Here is a 25,847-nt window from a genome sequence, read left to right as displayed (position 1 = left end):
TCACTGCAATCCTTTTGTTAATTCAAGTTGATGAATGATTTTGAATATTTTCTTATAGTTCAGGAACTAAGTTGAGCATATCCTAAAAGTTCGAAAATCGCATTGAACAAATTGAAAGTCGAGAGACCATATTACATATTAGACTAAAATTCAAAGACCATTTTGATCAAATTAAAAGTTTATAAATTATATTTCATATTGAGTCAAAATTGAGGGGTCATTTGTGTCGATTTCCCAAGATCAAAATTAGCACGTTTTAAATCCACTTGCAATAAAAACAAAAACAAAAAATAGTGACGTTGTTACTAACAATATAGTACTTTGATGCCCACAAGAAAACGACATGAATCAAGAGAACGTGTAGGAAATCCTCATTTCCCTAGTTCAATAGGGAATGTCATATTCGATCCATGTGGGTGAGTATCGAAATAAAGGGTCAGCATACCAAAATTAAATCGAGGCTACAAAGACTCGAATCAAAATCGGATCAAAACAGAGGAAAGTAAGGCATGGTAATTCCTCGACAATATCACATATCCCGGACGAACTCATTTTACTTCTATCCGCGGCAAAATGTTCGCCCCCACATCACAACACAAGGTTACCGTCCACGTCTATTTCGCTCCCAAACAACAGAAATCGGGAGCGCAAAGGCGGTCCACCGGGTACAACAAGAAAACTCATATGGAGACTTGAGTTTGCAACGTTATTCTGATACATTTTACTAGAAAAGAAGGAAAGATGGATGCGCTTTAAGAGCTTCTCGTTGCTGCTTCCACTACATCTCTTCTGCCAATCAAATAAGTAGGCAAACGAAATGCAGTAAAAGGAGCAAAAAGAAGCGTGGAAAAGGACAACCAATTATTGAACCAATTGGACCGAAAAAGATCTAGAAAAAAGGAGGGCGATGATTACAGGTACTTGGTTGTACATGTCGTTCCGCCACGGAAGCGAAGCAGTCTATACCTGCTCAACCTCGTGCTTCAACCATTTCGATTGGTAGGTTTTCGCCCTCTCGGGAGCAATTATCTCAAGGGCGCCAATAACACACTTGTGGTAAGAGAAGTCTTCCGCCGTTCCGTCAGCTCTGACCAGCATGAAGCAGCGAGAATCTTGGTGCTTGGGGTGATGTCCAACCTGCGAGATGACAGGAAAGAGAAAGTCAGCTGCCGGCCCATGCAAGGGCAAAAGTTTCTTTCACACCAGCCTCCCAGATAACAGAACAGTATGAAGCTAGTTTTAGCATGAGTTCCCCACGGTCAACATTTGAATCACCTCATGGTTTGCTTGTGCAGGGTTTCCTGTGTTATATGAAAGAGATCAGAGGAAAATCTTCGTCTTTTGTTTTAAAAAAGCAGCTGAAGTTTCTGCATTGATAAACTCGTTCTTGCGAAATAAGCTGCAAATATCATCACCTCAATAATTGGTGGTACTCCCTTGGATAGAGCCTCATATCAGCTCAAGTCGTCATTATTCTCCAAGGAAGTAAGACTAATAAGGTATTAATCCCATCAATGCTCTACTCCGCACAGAGAAACCCCAAGCGGGATTAGTTGGAACAGAGTACATGCATGAGCGATGTTCCTCACATGGAGTATTCTGCCGGTATTAACGAGTATAATGCGAGTATGTTAAGAACGGTTTACAAAATTAGTTAACAAGGCCCACTCCCACTTGCAATCTCTGAACCCAATTTTATAAGTCAATATTAGTACACCTACAGTTCCTCTTTTAACATTCTCGGCAAGTTTCTCCATTCCAATTCAAGAAAGAAATGAAGAATTTGGGAAAAAGTCCTGTGCCAAAAGTGCCTAAATTTCTTTTCGACAAAGCACTCAATTTGAAAGACCATCCCCTTCATAAACGGAACTACACTCATCTTTGACTACTGAATGGCCAATAATTATAGTAGCATCGAAACTACCTTTTAATTTTCTTTAAGATAATGCTAGAACATGCCTAACGATATAAACAGCATTGGGAATATTATTTGCACCTGTTAGCTACATATACATTTATTGGTATATGTATGTCTATATATCTCGTTACCTTTATATCCCGAGCTCCAGTTCCTATCTTTTCCTTTCCACGAGGATGAAACTTCAGAGCCATCATCACGATTGACTTTTCTTGTTCACCTAAATGGTGATTGATCGGGTACCTACATCAATGACACGTATCATCAAGGAGATGACAATTGATACATCAAAATCATCATTCAGGCAACAACGCTTGGGTAACTGTTTGGCCTAGCGCTCCAATTCTTGATATGGAAATTTTCACGTGCTACACAAAGATAATGTGCAGCATGTGCTCAGATTAATTTCAAACTAAAATTTTAGTTTATTTCGACCATTGACTTCAAAAGAAAATGTTTTTCAGATTTCATTCAAAGAGCCACTCTCAAAACTCCAAATGTCAGAAAACACGGTTCTTATGTGGGGGTGAAAAGGGTCCTGATCCAGAAATACTAATTTTTCAAGCCTCTCTCAGTACCTAATTTCTAGACCACCCTAGCCCACTTTGCTTCACAGAGAGAAATCTACAAAACCAAATTTAAAATAGAAAAGTAGCATAAGTAGCAAGGACAATGTATCGTGAGTCATGCAATTTGGGAATCCAGTATGTGCCCAGAATGTAGAAGTACATGCTTGAAAGTTAAAAAATATTGATGGCAAATGCAAGAAACGCAATTCCAAAGAATGGTTTAACCAGGGGCAAATAATGCATCAAATTCTTCCTATAATGGACAAGTCTAAAAACGATTAAGTCATCAATAACTTACTTGTATAATATTTTCTTCAGCTCTAGCGACAGCTTCTGGATGTCATTAAATGTGATAAATTTCCTTAATAATGACTTATTGATTTCCAGTTTCTTGAGCACTTTTGCAACACTACCAGCCTGCACAAACTCCGCCCCACATCTGTCTGACATATGGCTGCCAGCATTAGGCACTTCAAGCTTTAAATTCAGCTGTGTGGAACTAACTTTGTTACCCAACAGATTGTAGACACTTTCAGGCTTTGCAAGCTCATGCCCCTAATCAATACAAATAGAAGTTTATAACGTTCTAAAATCCAGGTAGTCCTGAAAGACAAACACGGGTGATCCTTTTTTCAACAGAAACTAACAACACAATCAATCAAAAAAAAAAAAAAAAAAAAGAACCATTAGTCAAGGTATTGGTTAAAGATGCCTCCACAGATAAGTAGCACACTTTACACGCAAAGATAGATAATGATCAATCAGAATCGTTAAGGATGTGACGGGGGCATTTAGAAGAATTGTCATCTCCCAACAACATCCAAACATTCCAATGAGTTAACAAAGAATAAAACTGATAAATTTCATCTCAGAACTTTACGATGTCTAAATACCACTTTATCCATGGAGCTTGCATCGGTATTAAAATGCTTGCCTGAGGGTCGGTCCACCAGAAGCAATATTCTAGGCTAAGTATATGTTAAGACACCTTCCCAAACTTAGAAACAACACGCACAATGCGAAAGGTAAGTATCAAGTAAGTCCCCAAGAAAATAAAGTAGGTTTTCCCATTCCTTTCTTAACGGTTTTATGTGCAGCACCTCTAACTTCAAGCATTAAATTAAAAAAAATGCCTAAACTCCACTGCCAAGTGTTTAGACAAACAAAAACCTGACTTAATTTGGGTTATTTGGTCCAGGTTTGATCTGGCTTATTTCATTGGGTTAATTGAAATAGATAACTCTTTATCAAGTTAACTGCTTTCCGAACCAAGTAGATAACTCTTTTTCTTTGATTCACTGATAACAAATTCGAAGTGAAACGTAATGTTTATAAACATTGAAAAGAAGATTAAAATTCCTATAGGCTGATTGGCTTTTTTTCCTCTCATTGTTAAGACACCAAAATTATTTGTCTGATAATACAATTAGATGCTCACTTTAATTTGGTATTATTAGCAATTTTTATGATACTCTAAGAATGTTGAGAGTATTTGGCCGATGGGCATATTTGTCTATTTCCTTTACTATTTTATGTATGGCGGCAATAAGGGTGATATTGTAACTTTTGGCCTCGTCTTCATTATTAATAGATAGGTTGGGGTCACATTGACCTAAGCCAAAAAAAAAAAAAAGGAAGACAAAGATGAATTACTTTATGTGGTCTCTCTCCACCTACCAACTTAAACTTTTGGGTTGCACTTTCTAACAAAGATGAATTACTTGACCGCATACTTTTTTTAGACATTTCCTCCAACAGTCTTTTGCATTAGGGTGACCTTTGTAATGGTTACTCATTTGATGTTGCAGTTCTAGGGATGTTGCAGTCCTAGGACTTTTGAGTTAATATTGGACTTTCTATTATAGGTAGACAAACTGTTGTTGATGGTTTGAACTAAAGCAAGATTTTTTTTTCTTTTGGTTTGTTAGAATAAGGGCAAAATAGTCGTTTGAGTCAATTGATGTTGAGAGTCTTTTATATATAAGTGTAATCCTTTGTTAATGGAATAATAATCATCTTTCTCTAAACCTAAACATGGTATCGTAGCTCTAAACACCTTGCCATAAATCACCCATCGCTAATCACCGGATCCGACGTCGCCCGAGGCTGGTGAGCCCAGATCCAAGGTCGCCCGACCTCGTCTAGCCATCGAACGACCAGATCCGACGTTGTTTGACCCCCTCTAGCCCTCGCCCGATGCAGTCCAGCCCTCGTCCGCCTTGCCCGACGTCGTGCATGTAAGTAAGCCCAAACATGGACGTTGTCTAATCCTCATTTGTCTCGCGCAATGTCATGCATGTGGGTAAGCCTAGGAATCAATGTCTTCCGTTGCGGTGGCCCTCCGGAGGTTTGTTGTTTTTATGTCTAATGGTCTGGAATTTTGGATTCCGAGGTGATGAAATATGAAGCATGGACTGAAGTTGACGAATTCTTTGTTGCCGATTGTTTGTGGCAATGAGTTCTTGAGGTGTGACATAACCCGTGGGAATGTAGAAGGGATGAGATATATGGTTTGTCCGTGATATAATCTATGGTTTGTTGTTCTTAAGTTTGTGCGCAATGGAAGCGAGGCTGTTAGTGTGGTAATTGCTGGTTATAAGCAGATGATTGTTCTACTTTGTGGACGTTTTTAATATTGGAGTTAAGTAATTGATTGTTGAGACATTGTGACATTGTTCTTGGGTTTAATCATGTTTTTGATTCACCGATGGCTGCGTCTGGAATTCCAAATGATCTACCACACTTGCGCTTAACCTCTCGAAAATTGGATGGAACTAATTATCCATCTTGGTCCATTGCTATTGAAGTTTATCTTATCGCTACTAAACAAAGTGATTATCTTAAATCTACGGCCCCTTCGGATCAGAGTAAGGTACCCGATTGGCTTGCTAGAGATGCAATGATCCGCACCCTTTTATGGAATAGTATGGACCCTAAAATTAGTCCTCACTTCATTCGAGGCAAATCGCTAAGTTAGTCCTGGGAAAAATGTGCCTTATTTTATTCCCGAGAGAATGACATGACACGAGTGTGTGACACTTGGGAGGCTCTATTTGATCTTCACCGTGAGAATCAATCCTTATCTAAGCATTACGCTCGTTTCACGACGCTTTGTAGGCAATTGAATACTTACCTTCCGGTTTCGAACAATTCAAATGTCCTCATTAAACGACAAGAGGATCTTCGAGTTGTACTATATCTCAAGGCATTAGGGCCGGAATATTCCTCACTTCGCCAGCAGATTACCTCTCGCAGTTCCCTTCCTACCGTGGATGAGATTCTCTCTTGAGCTCTTCGGTCGACCCTCATTGAAAAGATCTCTACTCCATCTTTGGAGACAAGTGCTATGATTTCTCATGGCACTAGTGCACGTAGATCTTGTGGTCGTGGTTACAGGGGTCATGGACGTGGCTTTGCTCGGAATGGAGGTCGTGATGGTAGTATTGGTGCTCGTAGTGCCTCTATTTCTAGTGGTGGTCGTGGCTCCCGCCATCGTAGTCATTGTGAAAGAGCTGGACATACAGAGGCTTATTGTTATACACTTCATCCGGAACTTCGACCTACCTTTACAGCATATGCAGAGGCGGACTGCACTCCACCAAAATTTGCTAGTGTGCAAAACACGAGTGGTTCGATTACGTTGACAGATATCGACTACGATGCATAGGTTCGCACCCAATAGGTAACAGGTCCTTTAGCTCCTACCGCAACTCCGGCACAAACATCAAAAGGTAGTTCATCCTATTTACTCTCAACAACGTCCGACTCTTGGGTCATAGACTCTGGAGCTACTCATCATATAACCGGTAATTCTAAGTTGCTGTCTTCACTTTCTCCTAAATCTCTTGGGTTGTCAAACTTTGTTACATTAGCTAATGACTCACAATCTCAAGTTACTGGTACTGGAATTGCTCATTTGAGTCCATCTCTTTCTTTGTCATTGGTCCTTCATCTCAAACCTTCATATAATTTAATTTCCGTTAGTTCATTGACTAAATAACTTAATTCTTTCGTAACCTTCTTCTCTTCTCATTGTGTCTTTCAGGATATGAGGAATGGACAGATGATTGGTGGGGGATATAAATCCAATGGTCCGTATTACCTTGACAAGAAGGTGCTAGCTGTTGTAGCTATGAAACACACATCCTTTGATGTGTTTAGGATGCATTGTCGTCTTGGTCATCCACCGCCGAACACCCTCCAACATTTGTTTCTTGACTTTGAGTCCGTGAGTTCTTTTCGGTGTGAGGCTTGTCAATCCGGAAAACATCATAGGGTTTCTTTTCCTTCTCGTATTCATAGTCGAGTGTCAAGTCCTTTTGAGTTGGTACACTCCGATGTTTGGGGTTCGTGTCGCGTTTCTGATATTTTTGGTTTCTGATATTTTGTCACATTTGTGGACGATTTTTCCTGAATGACTTGGTTATTCTTAAAAAAAATCGTACTGAGATTTTTCATCGCTTTCGCTTGTTCTATTTTGAAGTATTAAATCAGCACCGTACTTACGTTAAAACTTTACGCTCAGATAATGCCAAAGAGTATCTTGTTGTCACTTCGTGTTTTCGATCTTTTCTTGATTCTCATGGCATTATCCATCAGACTTCTTGTTCATATACTCCTTAGCAAAATGGTGGTGCTGAGTGTAAAAATCGTCATCTTCTTGACGTTGCCCATTGCCTCATGTTTCACATGCAACTACCTAAAACCTTTTGGGGACATGCTGTTCTTACAGCTTGTTTTTTGATTAATCGGCTTCCTACTTTTGTCCTTAAGGGGGAGACACCATTCTCTAAATTACATCCAAATCATTCTCCCTTTGCATTACCTCTACGTGTCTTTGGCTGTGTTTGTTTTGTGCATAATCTTACTCCAAGTCTTAATAAGTTGGATCCTCGTGCGGAGAAATGTATCTTTGTAGGATACTCTCAAACTCGTAAAGGCTACAAATGTGATAGTCCTAGATGTTGTCGTGTGCTCGTGTCACAAGATGTAATATTCTTTGAAGATCAGCCATATTATAATACTTAGATGGAACCTATAGCTACTCCCGAGAGCAGTGAATGTGTCTTACCGACACTTCCCCCACTCCCACTTTCTTCAGAACCATCCACAGGATTTCAATTTGCTGACCACACATATCATCGGTGTGGTGTAGCTCCTACTACAATGGTACAAACTTCACCAACACATGATTCCCCTGTTCCCTCATCGCTTGCTGCACTATACTCCGATCCCGATGTGCCCATAGCTACTCAAAAAGGTACACGTTCTTGTGTTGGTCGCCCTGTGGATCGTTATGCTCCTTATTCTGGTCTTTCCGATTGTCTTCGCACTCGTCATCCTATATCAAATTTCTTGTCATATGATCATTTATCTCCTAGTTTCTCTACATTTGTCTCGTCCTTGTCCTCTCGTTTCGTGCCTAGCAATGTTGCTGAAGCTTTTGCTCATCCTGGATGGCGGCAAGCCATGGAAGATGAAATGAAGGCGCTCATTGATAACCGAACTTGGGAACTCACTTCATTACCTACGGAGAAACAAACCGTTGGGTATTCACTGTTAAAGTTCATCCCGATGGCACTCTTGATCGATCGAAGGCTCGATTGGTTGCAAAGGAATATACTCGGACATACGATGTTAATTATGACACCTTTTCACCTGCTGCCAAAATTCCATCTATTCGTGTCTTTATTTCCCTTGCAGCACATTTTGGTTGGCTTCTTCATCGCCTAGATGTCAAACATGCCTCGCTTCATGGTGACTTGTCCGAGGAAGTGTACATGGAGCAATCACCGGGGTTTGTTGCTTAGGGGGAGAATTTGGTATGTCGCTTACATAAAGCTTCGTATGGGCTCAAGCAATCTTCTCTTGCTTGGTTTGGCGATTTAGTGATGCTTGTTATTAGGTTCGGATTAAAACGGTGTCAAGTAGATCATTCAGTTTTTAGTTCTATCTCTCCAGCCGGTTGTATTCTTCTGATGGTATATGTGGATGATATTATCATTACCGACAGTGATTCAAATGGCATCCAACGACTTAAGCGGTTTACGCACACAGAATTTAATACCAAGGATCCGGGACGTCAACGTTATTTTCTTGGTATTGAAGTTGCATATTCATGGGCAGGTATCAATTTATCACAATGACAATATGTACTTGACATTCTTGATGAGATTGGATTTCTTGGAGCAAAGCCGGTAGATACTCTTATGGAACCCAATATGAAACTTGATCCAGAATATGGAGAATTGTTATGTGATCCAGGGAAGTATAGAAAATTAGTGGGAAAGTTGAACTATCTTACTATGACAAGGCCCGACATATCATTTGCTATCAGTGTAGTTAGTCGGTTCATGAGTTCTCCCCATACTACTCACGGGGATGCTGTACTTAGAATTATCAAGTACTTGAAGGGAGCGCCAAGTAAAGGGCCACTTTTCAAGAATTATGAACATCCGGACACTATAGGTTTCTCCGATGCAGACCGGGCTGGATGTCCTATTGATAGGAGATCTAAATTGGGTTATTGTGTGTTCCTTGGAGGTAATCTAATTGCCTGGAAAAGTAAGAAACATGTGGTTTACAGATCAAGTGCTGAAGTAGAATATAGAGCTATGGCACATGTGACGTGTGAATTGCTCTGGTTGAGGATGTTATTATCGAAAATTGGTTTGCCAACATCGGATCCACCGGTATTATATTGTGATAATCAATCAGCTATTCACATTGCAAATAATCTTGCCTTCCATGAGTGAACTAAACACATTGAAGTTGATTGTCACTTTGTACGGGGAGAAAGTTCAAAAAGGGGAGATTATTCTTCAACATACAAGAACGGAGAATCAGCTTGCAAATGTCTTTACTAAATCTCTTAGAGGAAGTAGAGTGAGTTTTTTTATGTAACAAGTTGGGATTATTTGATATTTACATCCCAACTTGAGGGGGAGTGTTAGAATAAGGGTCAAATAGTCATTTGAGTCAATTGATGCTGAGAGTCTTTTATTTATAAGTGTAATCCTTTGTTAATGGAATAATAATCATCTTTCTCTAAACCAACACATGATTTAAAAACTTAACAAATTGAAGATATTGGTTCTGATATGAACGCTAAACACACCTGGTAATATACAGAACATCAGTATACTCCACTAGAATGTTTCACAGATTAACCACACAACCATGACCCATTCAGCTACTTATTTCTCCAAGTCAGATTGCAAATTAAGCAGCTGCAATAATATCTCATTCTAAAATGAGTGGCAATATCATGGTGGCAACACTATGGCTGCCAGTGTGACAGGTGTCTAACTATTGGAGCCGGGATAAAATGCTATCAAGCTAACAATGCATCAAAAATAGTTCCAACATTTCAAACATTTGAAAGCCCTAGTGTTTAGCATCCAATGGTTCAAGCTGTTTCCAGTGAACCGCGCCGGCAATATCCTAGCTTCTCATATAAAAGTAGCAGTCGAATTAACCTTACAATTCCATTTGCCACCTTAGATTGACATTCTCAATATCAAGAGAAAAAAGACAAAATCCTTACCTTTCCAGAGTATATTATTTCAAATAATCCTCCCGTTCCCAGTGAAGGAACTTTCCCCCAGGCCAGTGCATCCAGGCTCCCCTGTAGATTATCCACTGTTCCTGCCTTGGCAGCTTTAATGAAACAAGGACCAGGATTCTACAACATTTAGCACAGACTACGTTATCAAACATAACGAAAAAGATATCCTGGAAAAGGCTGAAGTGAACCATGTTGGGGGCCAGAACCTACCGAAAAGCATGCTTGAACAAAAGGTGATGAGACAGAAGAGGTTTCCCTTTGTCTTGACATCCCTTTAGGGTTTAAGCCAACAAACTCTCCACTTGTCGATAGACAATTGGCAACAAGAACTAAATGTGCAGGAAGAACAGTCTTGCCCGTATCAGATACAGCCGAACCCAGACTCTGTATTGAGAGTTACACAGCAATTAATCACGTTAGCAACTGGCTCACACTGTAACAAGCAGCAATGAGAGATTTATTGGAGAACCGCACATTAAGGAAGTACTTCCATCCAGCGTCTATCCCATATGCTAATGAGAATTCACGAATGGTATCCGGATGACTGCGAGACCAATCAATAGCATCCATAATAGGAACACAATTCTTCATAAGTGCACTCCAGAGCATCATTTTCTCAGACTGTGCAGACATGGATACTCTCAAGTAGAGCTCACCAGTTGACATAGGATTAGATTTGCTTAGCTTGCTGCTTTCACTCCATAAGATATCAACCTTTTTAACCTCCATGAATCCTGAAGAACAAGTGAGCCATTCAGCTATAACAGTTACACAAAGAAGTTGCAGACCATGTAAACTCGACTAACAACTTTTCAAACCACATGCAAGCAGTGAATTTCTAGGTGAAATGTATGATAGTGCCTACGTACATTTGCACTGAGACAATGTGCAAGGTGCATTGAGTATGACAGCATGTTTGTACCTAGCAATGATTACTGGAGCAACTTCTTCATAATGTTCCCCATGTTACAGATCATGTACGTTTCTGTTTAATTTATATACCAGTGAACTATCATTAAGTACTGAAACTTCAGTATTTCAGAATCACTCCATAGAGAATGAGCAACCAGTTTTAAGAGTGGAGTATTATTTAAAAATTCTAACACTCACCCTTAGGCATTGGCTAGGGTTAGCCTGATACTCAAGTATGGATACCATATGTATGTATATAAGGTTTTGCAGTGCTCTCAAGAGTGGAGTAACAATATATTACGTGTGTTTCTTTTACTCTGACTTTATCCTTCCATTATTCCTGCTAAACATCGTTTAGCACGTCATGCGACAATTTAGATTCATGGCAATTTGTATTGGTATTGACAAAATAAAGTACATCACATTCTCATATCGTGTTACACACTACTGACTTTGCAGGGAGTCTATTTCCCATCTAGCATATATGAACTGAGTAACACTTACATGTACTATTCAAGCTTTCTTTCGCAGTTTCTATTTGATGTTGCCCATGGCGTTACCTTTAATTGATTGAATAACTATACTGATGTTCTAATTATAACAACAAAAATAAGTTGTGAACTAGTCTCTACGGGTGACCTATACATGGAGAAAATATTTCAAGAGACAGATATGCCATGTGGCAGGGACACGTGATTCAACCAACCAATCAAAAGTGAGATGCATAAGCACATGGCGCCAAGTAGGATGAGATGTATAGCACACAAGATATGGTGATTTGGTCGATTATACCACGTCATGACCGCCACGTGGTATATCCGTCACATAAACTACTTCTCCTATACAAGTAAGATTAGTATTACTGCAGCCAATAGACTCAACAAAAGTTAATGATCATACTCCAACGCAGTTTTTCTTTCAGCAAAGTTATTTCCTGCATGTGAAAGAGCCACATTGAAAAAAGATAAAATTCCTAGATAACCTTTAATAACTGTTCCCAGAAGGCAAGGTATCACCATTTGTTGAAGTAATTTCAAAAGTGTGGGCTGTGTGGCAACTTTCTTCGAATCTTCGACCATGTTGAGTGTGATGCAAAAGATGTTAGCTGCATCTTCCCTTTCTTCTCCAGCTAATGAACAATCACTGCATCAGCAAATACATTACCAACCAAGTCACAGGATTGTGTTTGATAGATAGTCAAATCTCACAGTGGAAACACAATCTACAGAAAAATCCCAAAAACAAAAATTCACTTTGGTAGTCACTGCAAATATATATGAGGCTAAACAGATAAGTTCAGGCATACTGGATGGATTGGATTTAGCCAGAATCATAGAAGGGATCCCAGTTAGTAGGATTGATATTGGAACTCGGAAGTACATCATAGTAGAACTCATTCCATATCTCCTTTTCAGGAGCTTTAACAACACTAGGTAGTAACACATAACAAATACACAAAGCAACTTCCGTGCTGCAGCTTTCACAAATACTGTGACAGCCATTGCGTCATGGACCCAATAGACACTCTTTGAGCAGCTAAGCACATAAAATTGCGACTGATGCTGTTCTAGACCTTACAGAATTCATGCAAATCAAAAGGGCAAGTGTAGATTCAAATGCTACATAGGATCTAATTGGCCGAACATTAACTAAAGTTAAGAAAGCAACATGGAAATGGAAAAATACAGCACCTGGTGGTCCACATGATTTTTCATTTACCAATGAGAAACTAAATTTTTACTGTAATTTTTCTTACACGCTCGGTACCATATGTGAGCATGTTTGCACAAAAGCAGAAAAAGGGAGATGTAGGCAAGTGAATTTCTCACACATGAAGACCAACTCCCGCACCCAACCCAGTAAGCAGTCAGTATGGCTTACTTGATAGTTATCTGCAGTGGGGGAAGATCAACTCTTGTTTCATTCAAGAAAATGTGACATCTCCTCTGAAGAGAACCAATGATAGAATGAAGTTTCAATCCTCTCCTTGTTATAATGTCCTGAAGTGGTACATAATTCTGTAAGAGAGTGGAGTCTGATGTGAATTGGAAAAGAAAGGATCTACTCAACCGTTTACCTTTCTTATATGGAAATGGCACACCCATGGACCCAAATTCTGGTTATAATTCTCTGGGGAGAAACTAATAACCAATGTACATCAGTTTCTATCGTAAAGAAGTTATGACTATGCTCAAAGTCAGCAAAGAATAATGGAAATGATAATAAAAATACTTGGGTTATATATGCTCACATAACCATTGTGGTTGACACTATGTCTGAAAAGAAGAGTCTCTCCAGATAATCTTTAACTGCCAGTGCTCCGTATTCTAAACCATGCCTACGTTTTGCAAGCTGCTTAGAGAGAAATAACGACATTGTTTGACACGAGTTGCTTTTCTTGGTACCAGACTCCAGCACATTCTGCATGGTATAACAATACAAGAATTTTTTAGGCGTCTCTATAGGTGATCAAGTGAAAATATCTGATCATGCAAATCTCACCTACCACTGTCAGCATTCACCTTTCAGTGATATGTAAGCAAGACAAACAACATATTGTTCAACCCCTAGCAGCAACTAAAAAAGTTCACCTGGATCTTCAGGGACTGGGAAAAATGTTTAAGTTCTTCTATTGTGAAATTCGGACTATAATTCCCACCCATTTGAAGAAGCTTATGTAAGGACTGTACTGTACAAATCACCCATGATGCGTTGCAATAAGTAATGAATATAAATTGCATAGTCCTTTCCTCAAAATCTTACAAGTAATGCAGCTATATTTTGCAGAGATTTTATAAGTCTGCAGGGCATCAAGAGGGTTGAAACCCATACGCAAAAGGATCTCAATGACAAGACAAAGCATTTGTATGTCAATCACAGCATTTACAAGTAAGTTTCCAGGATATTCTATATCGAAAGTGTATTGTTTTCGGCCAATTGTCGATTATTACCAAAGCTGACTCCTCCCTTCAGAACGAAATAAACACAACACAAGACACGGACTAACAGAAAAAAAAAAAAGTGACGCAAGAGAAAAGACATCAAGAAAGTTTGAAAGGTTAAAGGCACAATTCCAGAAATACAAGTGAACCCTTTGCCCACCATAACTCTTAGGTCACAAAACCATATCAGCTGAAAGTTAGAGGAGCGTGGATTTCTCCAGCATTTGAAACAGTAAGAACACAGAATGTCTAGAATGCAGTATATTAGCTTGACCAAGAATCTCTTAGTTGGAAAAAAGATAAATTCTCTTTTTAGTTGAAAGCAGGTGTGATCGAAAAGAACATATGGAAATAAAGGCATACACAATGTCATTCACACAAGCTTCTGCGACATAATCGCTAAGTTATCTGCTGCCTTTATATACAAGACTCAGATTTAAAAAAAGGGCTACTTCTTTGGACGAGGTTACAAGCTACAGTTAAAAACTTTTCTTGATTATGTACTCCTAATTAAAAAAATGACAGCATTTATAGCACTCTACATCACTAGTGTACCATAAAAAGGAACACGCATTCCCACTGCCGATTTTGGTGCAAACAGAACGTTCACAATCCAGTATCTATGGAAGAGAATAATAAAGACAGAATCTGATGCTGTCCAATGAGAACGACCACTGCCTCAGCAATAATATGCAATATTGACAAAACCAAAATGTGAAACAATCGAAATGCAGATACGAAATATATGCAACTTCACTCAGCAATAAAGAAATAGAGGTCAGTGCATAGGTCTGTGAATGCTTGGGTGAGTGGGTAGACATTACCTTCAAATTTAACAACGGGGATGTTTCAAGGAGACTGATTGGCTGATCTAGAGCACTATATGCAGCTTCAGAAATGGCACAGGCAGACATTGAACCAACAGGTTGGCCTCCCATCCCTTCCCCAGGTTTTGCATTCTCACAGGAGAAACTATCTTTGCTGCTGCAGATAGTAGATGATTGCTTCTCAATGCCATAAGAAAACTCTATGAGTTGATTGCCGTAAGCACTTCTAACTGTGCCATCGTAGGAAACATATAGATCACGCATGAAAAACATAAGCTTCCGGTGCAAGGTACCGGGCACTTCAGCATTCTCACTGAACGAACTAGCCCGATTTGTCACAGAATGTACGAAACACTCCAATGGATTCAAACCAGAAAGAAAAGAGTTCTTGACCACTGCAAATGGGATGAAAGACCGAGGACATGGAGAATCACGCAGATGATCTATATTGTTTTCCTTATGGTTGTTATACGAAGTGCAAGAAAGTTGATGGGGTATGTCAAATGACAATGGAACCAGTGAATGTTGCAGGCCGACACACATACTGTGTTGAGCAATCTTTAGCAGATTACCCTTACTTCCAGCTTTGAACATAGAGATCATGGAATTGTCTTTGTTAGCATACTTGTAGGCTAAACTTTGTATGTCTCGAAAAACTCGCTTAAAAGCGTCAACAGATGCCTGACTAAGGGCAGCGGATTTCTGCTTCTCATAACACAAGCGTTCTGAACCGAAGGCCATAGCACTAATTTCTGCATCATTTCCAGCCAGGAAATCCCGTGAAGAATCCACCATAAACTGTTTGATATTGCACGTTTCATCTGCTTCTTGCAAACCACAACAGATTTCCTCAATCATATTTTCCCGTGAGAATGAATCAGATGCAAGATACAAATCTGCTAATGAAACACTAAAACCCCTCGTGGACAACCACTCACAAAGAACTTCTTGCGCATCATGCAGAACGTTAAGAACCCTACTCTGGCTAAAAGTGATAAGCCTCTGAAAGAGATTGTCATCGGCATCTCGAAGCCAACCAGATCCTTCTGAAAAGACAATTTCCCCATTCCTAATTCCAATGTCACTTGAAGACGAAAACCACTCCAATCCTGTAGGCAAGAGCATCTGGAATAACTGCTTCCCAGTCCAGATTCCACCTTCAACTGAAGGTACCTTCACAATTGCCGGAGGCGGCAACTCATTAGGGCACAACATTTTAAGTTGTTGGATACTGAAGTGGTTTAAGCAAACACTATCCTCCAATATCAAGTGAGCAGCAATTAGACTATCCTGACCAAGAGAAAGAAGGTTCCTGCCACTTTGCCCATTATACAACTGCCTATCCACACCAACCAGCTGATTTAGCTCTACTCTTGCATCCACTGATTGTGGAATATATCCATGGATACAGTCACCGTCAAAATCTCCACGAAGAGGGGAACAGCATAGCGGATTTATAGAAAGAGCTGAGGCTATGGGTAGAACCTTGGCATTTAATGCGAGAAGAGAGTGCTGATGTATAGATGGAGGCCTATTTATCAAAACCATGTCTCCATCACTTAATGGCCTGTATATAGTGTCTCCAAAAAGAAGTTCTTTCATGCGATTGACACGCACGAGACACCCTTTTCTCCGAACATGCATGCCACCCTTTTCAAGCAGCAATAAACTGCAAACAGCATTTAACTTTTCGCAGTTCCACTTATTCAAAGTCTCAGATACTTGCAATCTCTCTGCAATATGACACGGTACACCAATTTCACTGAGCTTGATGTTTGGATTACCCGTCACAACCATCCGGAAACAGTAATCACTTCGCTTCCCGAGAACAACATCTTTCATCCATCTCAAACCAGAAGAAGTGAAATCCAAATCCCTGCTCTTTCTGTTCTGGGCAAAAGCAGATTCGGTACTCGATAACTTGTCTGGGTTCAGCTGTTTGAAAATAAAGCAGTAAGCATAGAGCTTAACCATTCTCGAAAGTCTTAACAGAAGATAGCAGAGCTTGCCTTAGAAACTTTAAGACACTCAAGGACTCGAGAGCCCAACTCATTCGCTGTCCCTCTAAAATCAACAAGTTTCTTGTACACCCTCGTTCGGTCATCCTGAAAAAAATTTACAGCAAAGAGAACAATACATCCAAACTTAGCCGGCTAACCAGCCATATAAAATCCAATTAAGAAAGAAAGCATCAATAACAAGACTATTCCAAGTGGTTAAGCAACTAAGTATTCATTATGAGATTTGCATTCGATCTTGCTTCTTTTCTTTTGACTAAGACAGAAAAGGACTTACAAGGACCAGCCGTCCATGAGAAAATGCATGAGTAACTTCAGTCACACGATGACCATTTGGTGTTACCGGGAAACAGTTGAGAAAAAGAGAATCTTTTCTGGAGATAAACTTTCTAATGAAAGTAGGATCAACGCCATTCAATAAGTGATAAACCTGAAAGGAAGAAGTGTATCAAGAGAATATCAAGCTAACTACCGAGACAATAATTAATTATGACTGTGCGTGTGAGAGAGAGAGCAGTATATTATATAGATGGAAAGAGATTCACTAAGCGCAATTAAGTAAGAGGAAAAGGAGACAAGGCATGAGGCAGAGAAATTATGTCAGCCGATAGCAGCATCATGCTGTTCAATTCCTATTAAACACAGTACAAACCATAATATGTCTCTCTCTCATTACCCTTCGCTCAGAAAGATTTAAAATAGCGTCCTCTGAAAAGAACCTGTAGTTGCAGTTGATTGAAACCAATCAATTTCATATCCAATGGAACTTGAATAGTGTCAAAAATATAACTTAGAGTGCTTGCACGTACAACGCTTGGTGATGTCTATTGTATGTATTTTCCACTAGATGTCTCACTCTCAGTTTCGTACAGGAAATAACAACAAATTGAGACAACCTATAGAGGATGAGTTACCTGAGCATGCGATAATACCCTTTTGTCTTGTTTCTGACAACTTTCTTCTTGTTCCAGATCTTTTGGGATAAAGTCCCAGTAATCAGTGGGCCATATCCTCCTGTTCGACTTCTTTTGAAGATTCCTTCTAAAACTTTCATCTATTTCTACAGTGATGGTAGTTCTTCTGAAACTATCCTTAGATGACACTTTGAACTTCATAGGCGGATACCAATCTATTTGAGTGGGCTGCTCAATGCACAAATAGTTACCACCAAATTATGAAGGCCAAATTTGGAAGGAGAATCTTATAGAAATATAAAATTAACTTACGAGACAGTATTTGCAACCCCTAGTCCCATGATGTACCTGATTCGGACTACTCTTCTGGTAAATTAAAGTGCAAAGTGAAAAAGGTGAAGCATTAGCAGAGAGAAAAGGCATAGAGCTCTAAATATTACATGTTAACAAGAGAAAGCATAATGTTTGTCATGATAAGTGAAAGGAAGCAAGTCAAAAAGACATTTGGGTTCAAATAAAAACACCCAAAAAAAAAAAAAAAGGCATGATTACAATGCACTTCACATTGTCCAAGCTACCGTAAACAAGAGCAAGAATGTCCCAGAGAAATATCTAATCATGCCCCCACAATAAATAAGAAAAATCTAGACAAGAGACACAAGATAACAGCATTGGGTTTCATGGTGTATGGTACATTGGAAGTATTCCAACTGGCAAGTTCCACAATCCACAACTAGATAAACATACATACAACAATTTAACAATCACGGCCACTATTTTGGACAGAAACGGGGTATAATTTCGCCATTCAAATTCTAATGTCACAAAGGGGTTTCTTAATCTCCTCACCTTCTTTCCGAGAAGAAACATAGCCCTGCAGATTTTGTAATACGTTATTTAAACCTTGAAACATGCCAATGTCAAAAGCAGTGCAGACCGTTGGCATGATCATGAAATACTACATTTATCATATTCATCTCGTGGTCCTTTGAACTGTTCAAGCCAATGAAAAGAATAAGGAAAGGGGGACCTACTCAACCTGCTGAAGACAAATTAAATCTTGTAGGACAAAGATATAGGTGCTCATCCCGAAACATATTTGAGGCGGTAGATCAAACCGATCCAAAATCATGAGTGGGTCTGAGTTTAATCAATTTTTATTGAGTCCGCAGACAGTTCTTCATTTAGATTTTTCAGTCAGAGTAATTTTCATTTCTAAAGTTGCTCCAATGCTGAGCAAACAAGACAAGAAAAAGGAATTGTAGGCAACAACAGTAAAACATGCTACTTACATAAAGATGTAACTCTACCAGATATATGTGAATGGACAGTAGCAAGAGGAGGTACCTGACCTTAACCCGTAGTTCTTGCCGAACAGATTTGCAACCTGGGCAAATCTTATTCAGCAGCTTAGCAACTTCAGACAGAAAATACGGGTGAAGTATTGTACATGGTAACTTGATAGATCCGAAATGACCTGAAGATTAATCATGATTCACCATTCAACATTTAAAAAAAAAAAAAGGATATGGAGAGGAGAGTTAAAGTGGCACTAAATTTAGAAAGTTCCAATGATCTGTATGCACCATTACCTTCACATTGTTTCAAGTCTTTGGCGCCACAAGTGGAGCACTGATTAGAGGAGTTTGGGAGTCCCAATCTAGAGTCACTGACCTCACCGACAGACTCAATTGTTATTGAAGATATCTTCTCCTGTCACAAAGTGTATAAATTGTTTGAGAAGGCAAAGTTGGCCGAAAAATCTGAATGCCAACCTAGAACATACAATAACCAGCACTAATGCTAGATTAACTGCACAAGGCATGTCTGATGTCCAACATTTGTGCGTTGTCTGCTAATGGCAGATCGTAGGCACATAAAGGATTTGCAAAACAAGTAATTGAAGAATAACGACAATGACAATGCAAGAACTGTTATCCCATCGAGTGTGGTTGGCTAACAAGTAAATGAAATTAGAAGGGGGAAAAGAAAAGAGCCTCAAATTAAAGATAGAAAGTTCACTACAAACGTGAAGGGTAAAAAGACACTCATTAATATAGCAAAAGGAAAGTTGTGATATAGTAAGCAATTTCCTCGAACACCAAATTGAACCAGGCAGGAAAGAATGACACAGATGCATTCAGCCTGCAGAACAAAGGACTAAACAGGACGTGCCAGAAGCTATTAATGATTGGCAGATGCGAACCATGCAGACAAATCAAATGCATATAGACGTTTGTCTTTGTTTATTTTGCGATCAATTTAAAAGTCCAACCATGTTTAAGATGGACAAAATGTCAGTCATCTTTTTCATATCGTCACTTTTTTAAATGTTAATCTTTTATGGTCATCGGAATTCCAACGAAAATTAGCCACATCTGAAAGAAATAATATTACCACAGGTTCTTTACTATAGTGCCACAAATATACATTGGTGACAAACAAGTCACTAGCAAATCTCAAGAAAGAAAGAGAACAAACACCTATTTGAGATTGTGAACATTCTGAAATAGATCAGTGACAGAAATGTCTGTACTTTTCCACAAAAGACATTGGTCATGCCCTATGTCTGTGACAAACCTGTTAAAGAAAACAATTGACATTGGATATCTTTGGAATATGTCTTGTTTTTCGTGTTCTCTCTCTTTTCTTCATTCACTCTATCCGACTCCAGTTTTCAACAATTTTTCCTATCAATGCTGCCATGTCATAAATCTGGTAATCACAAATTTGTGGAGATCTTTTGATGCTGTTGCCAAACTTTAGTTAGCCACGCAAGTTTCTAACCTACCAACTCAGGCAGTCTCAGGGTTTCATACTTTTAAGTTCAACTTTTTACTTCGACTGACATGTAGGTCAAGCATATGTGCCGCACGCCCACTAAATATTTCTAATCTCAAAGTTACTTGGAAGACTAGTCATTATCGTATACACATGGAAATTTTCAAAGTAGCTAAATCAAGCAGCATTAATTACTCAATGCTTTCCAAAGTTTGTTTAATGCATTCCAACTTCAACATAAGACTTGATACGCAGTTGAAGGGTTGCAAGTGAAGGAATATTGGGACAATATGAAGACTTACCACTTCTACGTGACTTAGAACATTGAAGGCTACTCCTGTCAAAACAGCAGAAGGAACTTGCTGCTCCTCGCAGAAATCATTGTCCATTGGAATTCACACCTACAATAAGCTAAATTAGATATATAACATTCCTAAGAGGAAAAGTTTGGCATGACGAGTTATTAGATCACTTGTAATACACTAGCAATCACACGCACTTCCCAAGTGCACGATTTCTTTTGTGTCATTTAATTAAGAGAATTAGATTGAAGAAGAGTATATAAATGAGTAACAGACTTTACAATGTTAAAAATCACATCGTTTATCATGCAAAAGAGGGCCCAAAGTTGAAATTGAGATTGGGTCAAGTATGGAACTAATAACCAAATCACCATGTACAGAACAATGACGATCCCATGTGCCCAAAACCATCAATCAAAATAACGGTCGCAATGTAAGATGGCTAAATTTAACGTGGCAAGAATATGGACTAGATTGATGCGCAAAAACCTTAAAGACCACAACTCTAATACCTTAAAAATACGTGAAGAAAGCAACGACTATAAATGGACTAAATCTTCTGAATATATTTGTCTCTACATATAAATAATCAAGATGTGATAACCAGGAAATAAATTGTCATTTCTGCAATAAAAGCTCTTTCAATAATCAGAAAGAGAAAGAACCACACCTGCAGTTAGTTTACATGAAAACCGAGAATAACACAGTAAATACATGCACCTTAATTGAAAAAAGCAATTTTACTTTCAAGTTTAGGGTAGGTTTAAAGACTGAAAAGACATGCATGAAGATTGATCAGATAAAACGAATGAAACAAAATGGAAAATTCATGTAATTTGAGGCTCGTGACATTTCATTAATGGAGAAGTCGTGATCTGCTGAATAAATAAGCGTGGTAACTCAAGCACAAAATTGTGGCTCTTGCAAAGTAGATATTTTCTCTATTCAAACATAAAACCATGCACTTTAGAAAGTGAAATCTTTAAGAAGACAAGTAAGAAAAATGACGAGATCCATCATGATCTGTTGGATAGAAGGCTGAGCTGCCTTCATCACGAAATTTTGGCTCTTCCAAAGAAGATTGTCAGGTCTGACCAAAGAGGAATAAAATAGATTGTTGGGCTATAAATTGCACAACCTCATAGTTTATGAAGCGAAATCTTAGGGAGAGAACAATGAAAACTGAAAAATGCATCATGATATGCTGAATAAACATGTGGAGTGACTTCATCACCCACTTGCAAAGTAGATTTTCTGATCTATTAATTGGACAGCCTTGTAGTTAAGATAGTCAAAATACTCAAGAATAGAGTTAATAGAAGTAGAACAGACACACTGTTCCCCGTCAGGATTTGATAGTGGATGAAGCAACCAAGAAGAAAAATGAAGACATAAAGGATTGGGGAAAGATTGGACCCATGGAATAATGGAATATGGAGATAGTGATCATAATCATACAGGGTCAGATAACTAAAACTCCCGATGAAAATTGCCTATTGTATAAAGCAAGCTTCCTAAAAGGCATGGAAGACATACTAGGATATCCATGGTGCCAGTCATTCATGAACCAGGTTCAACGACCTAGCATACGTGGTGGAGGGAGATGTTGCTAATGACAATGTTAGGGTCAGCGGCGGTCAGCAGACAGAAGAAAATAAGATTGTTGGAGAAGCAGGGAATGTAGCTATTAACAAGCTTTCGGGAAGCGACTAGTCGCTTCTGGCGAAGCTTCTAGAAGGCCGAAAAATTGCAGAAACAAAGACAGTTCTGATAGACAATTAAAGTTCTTAGCTTGCAGTCCAAAGTACAATTTGTCTAAATTTGAGAGCATCTTGATGAAGAATTATTGCTTGTCCAACTAGTTTACAATTCTGACAGATAGTTAAAATTATTGGCTTACAATTCAAAGCACGATTTATCCAATCTGAGAGCTTCTTGAAACAAAATCGCCTGTCCAATTAGTTGGTAAAGCCCTTTTTCTATTAAAAGCAAGCCTGCTCCTCAGTTTCTGCTGGAACAGCACAGTCTCTCTGCTAACTACCTGCCAAATTGAGCAAAATAAGTTTGAGAAGGAAAAAGGACAGATCAGATAAGCCACCGCAAGGAAACTTTATGTCCATGCAAAAAATTCCACAATAACCCAAGCATTTCATTCACCATATGAACACCGAACTGACACAAAAACGGAAAATGGATTTAGCTGTAATTTAAGTAAAACCTAGTCGTTCGACCATATATATATTCTCACGAATCACCTCTAGAGTTTCAGGTTAAATTCAAGAATAACATATTGAGAACCATTAGTTAGACCAATCCGACCTAGAGGAACGACAGCGCCCTAAATCTTAAGAAGACTCATTATTTCCTAAGATTGACAGCATTGGGATATGAGAAAAATGGCAAAATTTAGGTGCCTCTCCAAAAGGGTGTCATCATATGTCTTTAATTTATGAAGGATGTGACGAATTGTCACCAACCAAGAGTCTTAAGACCAGCTCCATAAGAAGTGCAAATGCATCAACGGGAGTGTTTTGCGCAATTTTTTATGCAGATCATGAAGTTTCCCACCCTAGATCCTTTTTCCACTGAAATGAAGTTTATTACCTTTGGGATGCATGACATTGATCACGCCGCCAAGTAATGGAAACTCATCTAATGAGAAATATTGGCAGTTTAATATCCATATACAGTTGTTCTTTAAAGCATATTATTTACCTTTCAAATGTTAATTATCAGGGGAAGAAAAAAAGTAAATCCTGTGAAAAATAATTTGAAGTTTAAAAATCAAGCTAGTCAATCACGTAAAGGAGAAGAGCAACTCTTTCTCCTTAGAAAAAAAAAAAATCCTCATCTTGTTGTCGAGCAAATGACTGATTGAGTAACAATCGTAAATTTAACTTTGACTATAAAGGAAAGACGACAAAATCTTCAACGAGTGGATAACTCGAAAAACAAGGATACTGGTATTGAAAGGTAGACAATCTAATATTCTCAATTTCCTTCGAGAACAACCTCAAGCTATCAAAGATTATGAATTTTCACACTGCTGATATAAGAGCAGGGTATCCAGAATAAATATGAAAAAAGTGTAAAAGCTCTCCGAAAGGAAATCCAGCACACGTCTCTCGTCTGAACTCATAAAAGTGAAAAGCACTCCAGTGAGGGCAAGATTGGAACACGCGTCAAGTTAGAAAGACAGCTCCATCCACAATATATCATCTCCATAAGTTGTCTTGACCATGTAAACAATGTAACTAAAACTTGAGATGCACAAACAATGGGACAGAACCCGCTATTTGACAGGTTTTCGTGGATAAGGGTTTTTGTATTTACCATCACATTACTCAGATAACTACATATTGTGTTCATGAATAATCAACTATAAAAAATCAGAAATTTGGCCACAAACGACCATCTTACTTGCTGGAAAAATTTCTTTTAGAAAAGCCATTTTGATCGGGTATTGATCGATTAACTACAAGCATCAAATCACCTATATTGGTCCCCGCACAGAGTACAAGCACCCCCCTTTAAAGAATTCTCCTTCTCCAGGACCAATCATCTCTAACAAGGAGTGAATAGCAAAGCCACATTGCAGCTTATCAATGGATCAATCGAGCGCACCAAGAGCACAACCATCATCACCAACAGATTCTTAACTTTGTGCCCAAAAATCAAACCCCAATCGCCTCGCAGGCCATTAATTGCCCGCGACAGGATGCGAGAAAAACCTGACAAACTCCTCACGACGCGGGAAATCCCGCGCATACCATCGACATTATCCACAGCTCGCTGGTGGAACTTCCCCACGCCATACACAACATGCAAAACAGCGAACCCGAATCCTCCATGCACAGCACCAATTACCCAATCCAACAACTGTCACAAAATTCCCACACTGGAAAACCTCATACGATCCTCATGATCACGCCAAGAACGAAGCTCACCAAGCGAGGAAGAGAAAAGGAAAACCTTTATAAAAAAAGAAAGAAAGAAGCAAGCTTGCGATCCCCACGTAACCGAAGCAGAACGAGATCATGGCCCAAAAACAACCAAACTCTGATGTTTCTATCAACAGCTAGAAAAGACGAAGGAAACAAGAAGTCGCGAGAAAAATGCGGAAGAAATAAATTGTTCACTCACTTCACTTAACCAATGCGGCTTCTGCTAGTGACCGTGCATTGGCAGTGCCCCCGAAGCAGAGCAGAGAGCAGAGCAGGGAGACGGTTGAACAGGAAGGACGAACTCGTGCCAACTGCGAACTGTGCTGTAAAGGCCGAGGCTTGCGAGGCAAAACCGCAAATAATGAGCAAAATCAAGGTCCAAAGTGAAGATAGCAATTGGGGGTTTTGGGTTTTGCGAACAGGGAAGAAGAGACCAAAGGACAGAGTCTTGAGAGAGAGAGAGAGAGAGAGGAGAGAGTCACGGCGGGGGAGAGAGAGTATTATACCACGCCGCCGGTTCGTTTCTCGGGTCCGAGAACACGAGACCACGCCCGGTTCAACGAGGCGCCGAGACAGACAGAAGCGTTTTCCCCCATTCTTCCTCGATTTCTTTATCCTCGCGGGAGTGTCGCTGCTGCCAGATAAATATGTAGCCCCTCGTGTTGGCTCCAATTACGAGATTGCCCCTGACTCCTATATTTTCTCAGTTGAAAGACCTGAGATGTGGACAGAGCTTTCGCCTTGCTGAGTTGGAAGGCCGCCGCACGTGCCGCACGTGCCGCACGCAAGATTCATTTGGTTCGGCATTCCCGAGAATGTACCAAAATCATCAAACTCTTTGAAGAGAAAACATAATCTCGGAATTAATTAATTTTCTCTCTGTCTCTTTTTCTTAATATAAATTGAGATGGTTATATTGAACATTCGACATTTTTATGTATACATTTAGAGAAACTAGATCGCGTCGATAAAAAAAAATTACATTGATGATACTTATTTCGAGCTCGATCGGTGAATTCACCCTTTTCTTCTCGATCAAAAAAACTGGACTAAAAGTTGAAAATTTTTAATCTAAAATGTGGAGCCTAAGGTAGTTACGTGCTATATAAAGTAACGGCGATACGCTAGAGCGTGGTTTTCCAACCGTCGACAA

The 25,847-nt window shown here is 39.3% G+C and overlaps 1 protein-coding gene across 2 annotated transcripts; it reads right to left on the bottom strand.

The window, feature by feature from the left end:
• Nucleotides 1-516: 516 nt before the first annotated feature.
• Nucleotides 517-25,227, bottom strand: LOC115736857 (DNA-directed RNA polymerase IV subunit 1). 2 transcript variants are annotated; one of them, XM_030668706.2, is made up of 20 exons: nt 24,894-25,227; nt 22,651-22,791; nt 20,751-20,849; nt 19,260-19,380; nt 19,020-19,144; nt 17,980-18,033; nt 17,668-17,895; nt 17,031-17,183; nt 16,745-16,840; nt 14,733-16,670; nt 13,218-13,387; nt 13,044-13,107; nt 12,848-12,966; nt 11,949-12,109; nt 10,529-10,788; nt 10,265-10,438; nt 10,034-10,171; nt 2,786-3,042; nt 2,050-2,161; nt 517-1,137 (listed from the first exon to the last, which is right to left on the bottom strand). In XM_030668706.2, the coding sequence occupies exons 3-20, from the start codon at nt 20,835-20,837 to the stop codon at nt 961-963; spliced, it is 4,434 nt and encodes a 1,477-aa protein (XP_030524566.1). In that variant the 5' UTR covers nt 20,838-20,849; nt 22,651-22,791; nt 24,894-25,227; the 3' UTR covers nt 517-960. The 2 variants fall into 2 exon arrangements, with proteins under 2 accessions (XP_030524566.1, XP_030524567.1); XM_030668707.2 differs by lacking the exons at nt 19,260-19,380; nt 20,751-20,849; nt 22,651-22,791; nt 24,894-25,227 and having other exon boundaries at nt 11,949-12,115; nt 19,015-19,098.
• Between the last annotated feature and the right edge of the window lie 620 nt (nt 25,228-25,847).

Source organism: Rhodamnia argentea, chromosome 9 (genome assembly GCF_020921035.1).
Source record: "Rhodamnia argentea isolate NSW1041297 chromosome 9, ASM2092103v1, whole genome shotgun sequence".
NCBI lineage: Eukaryota > Viridiplantae > Streptophyta > Magnoliopsida > Myrtales > Myrtaceae > Rhodamnia > Rhodamnia argentea.
This window is presented reverse-complemented; position numbering and strand designations above follow the sequence as displayed.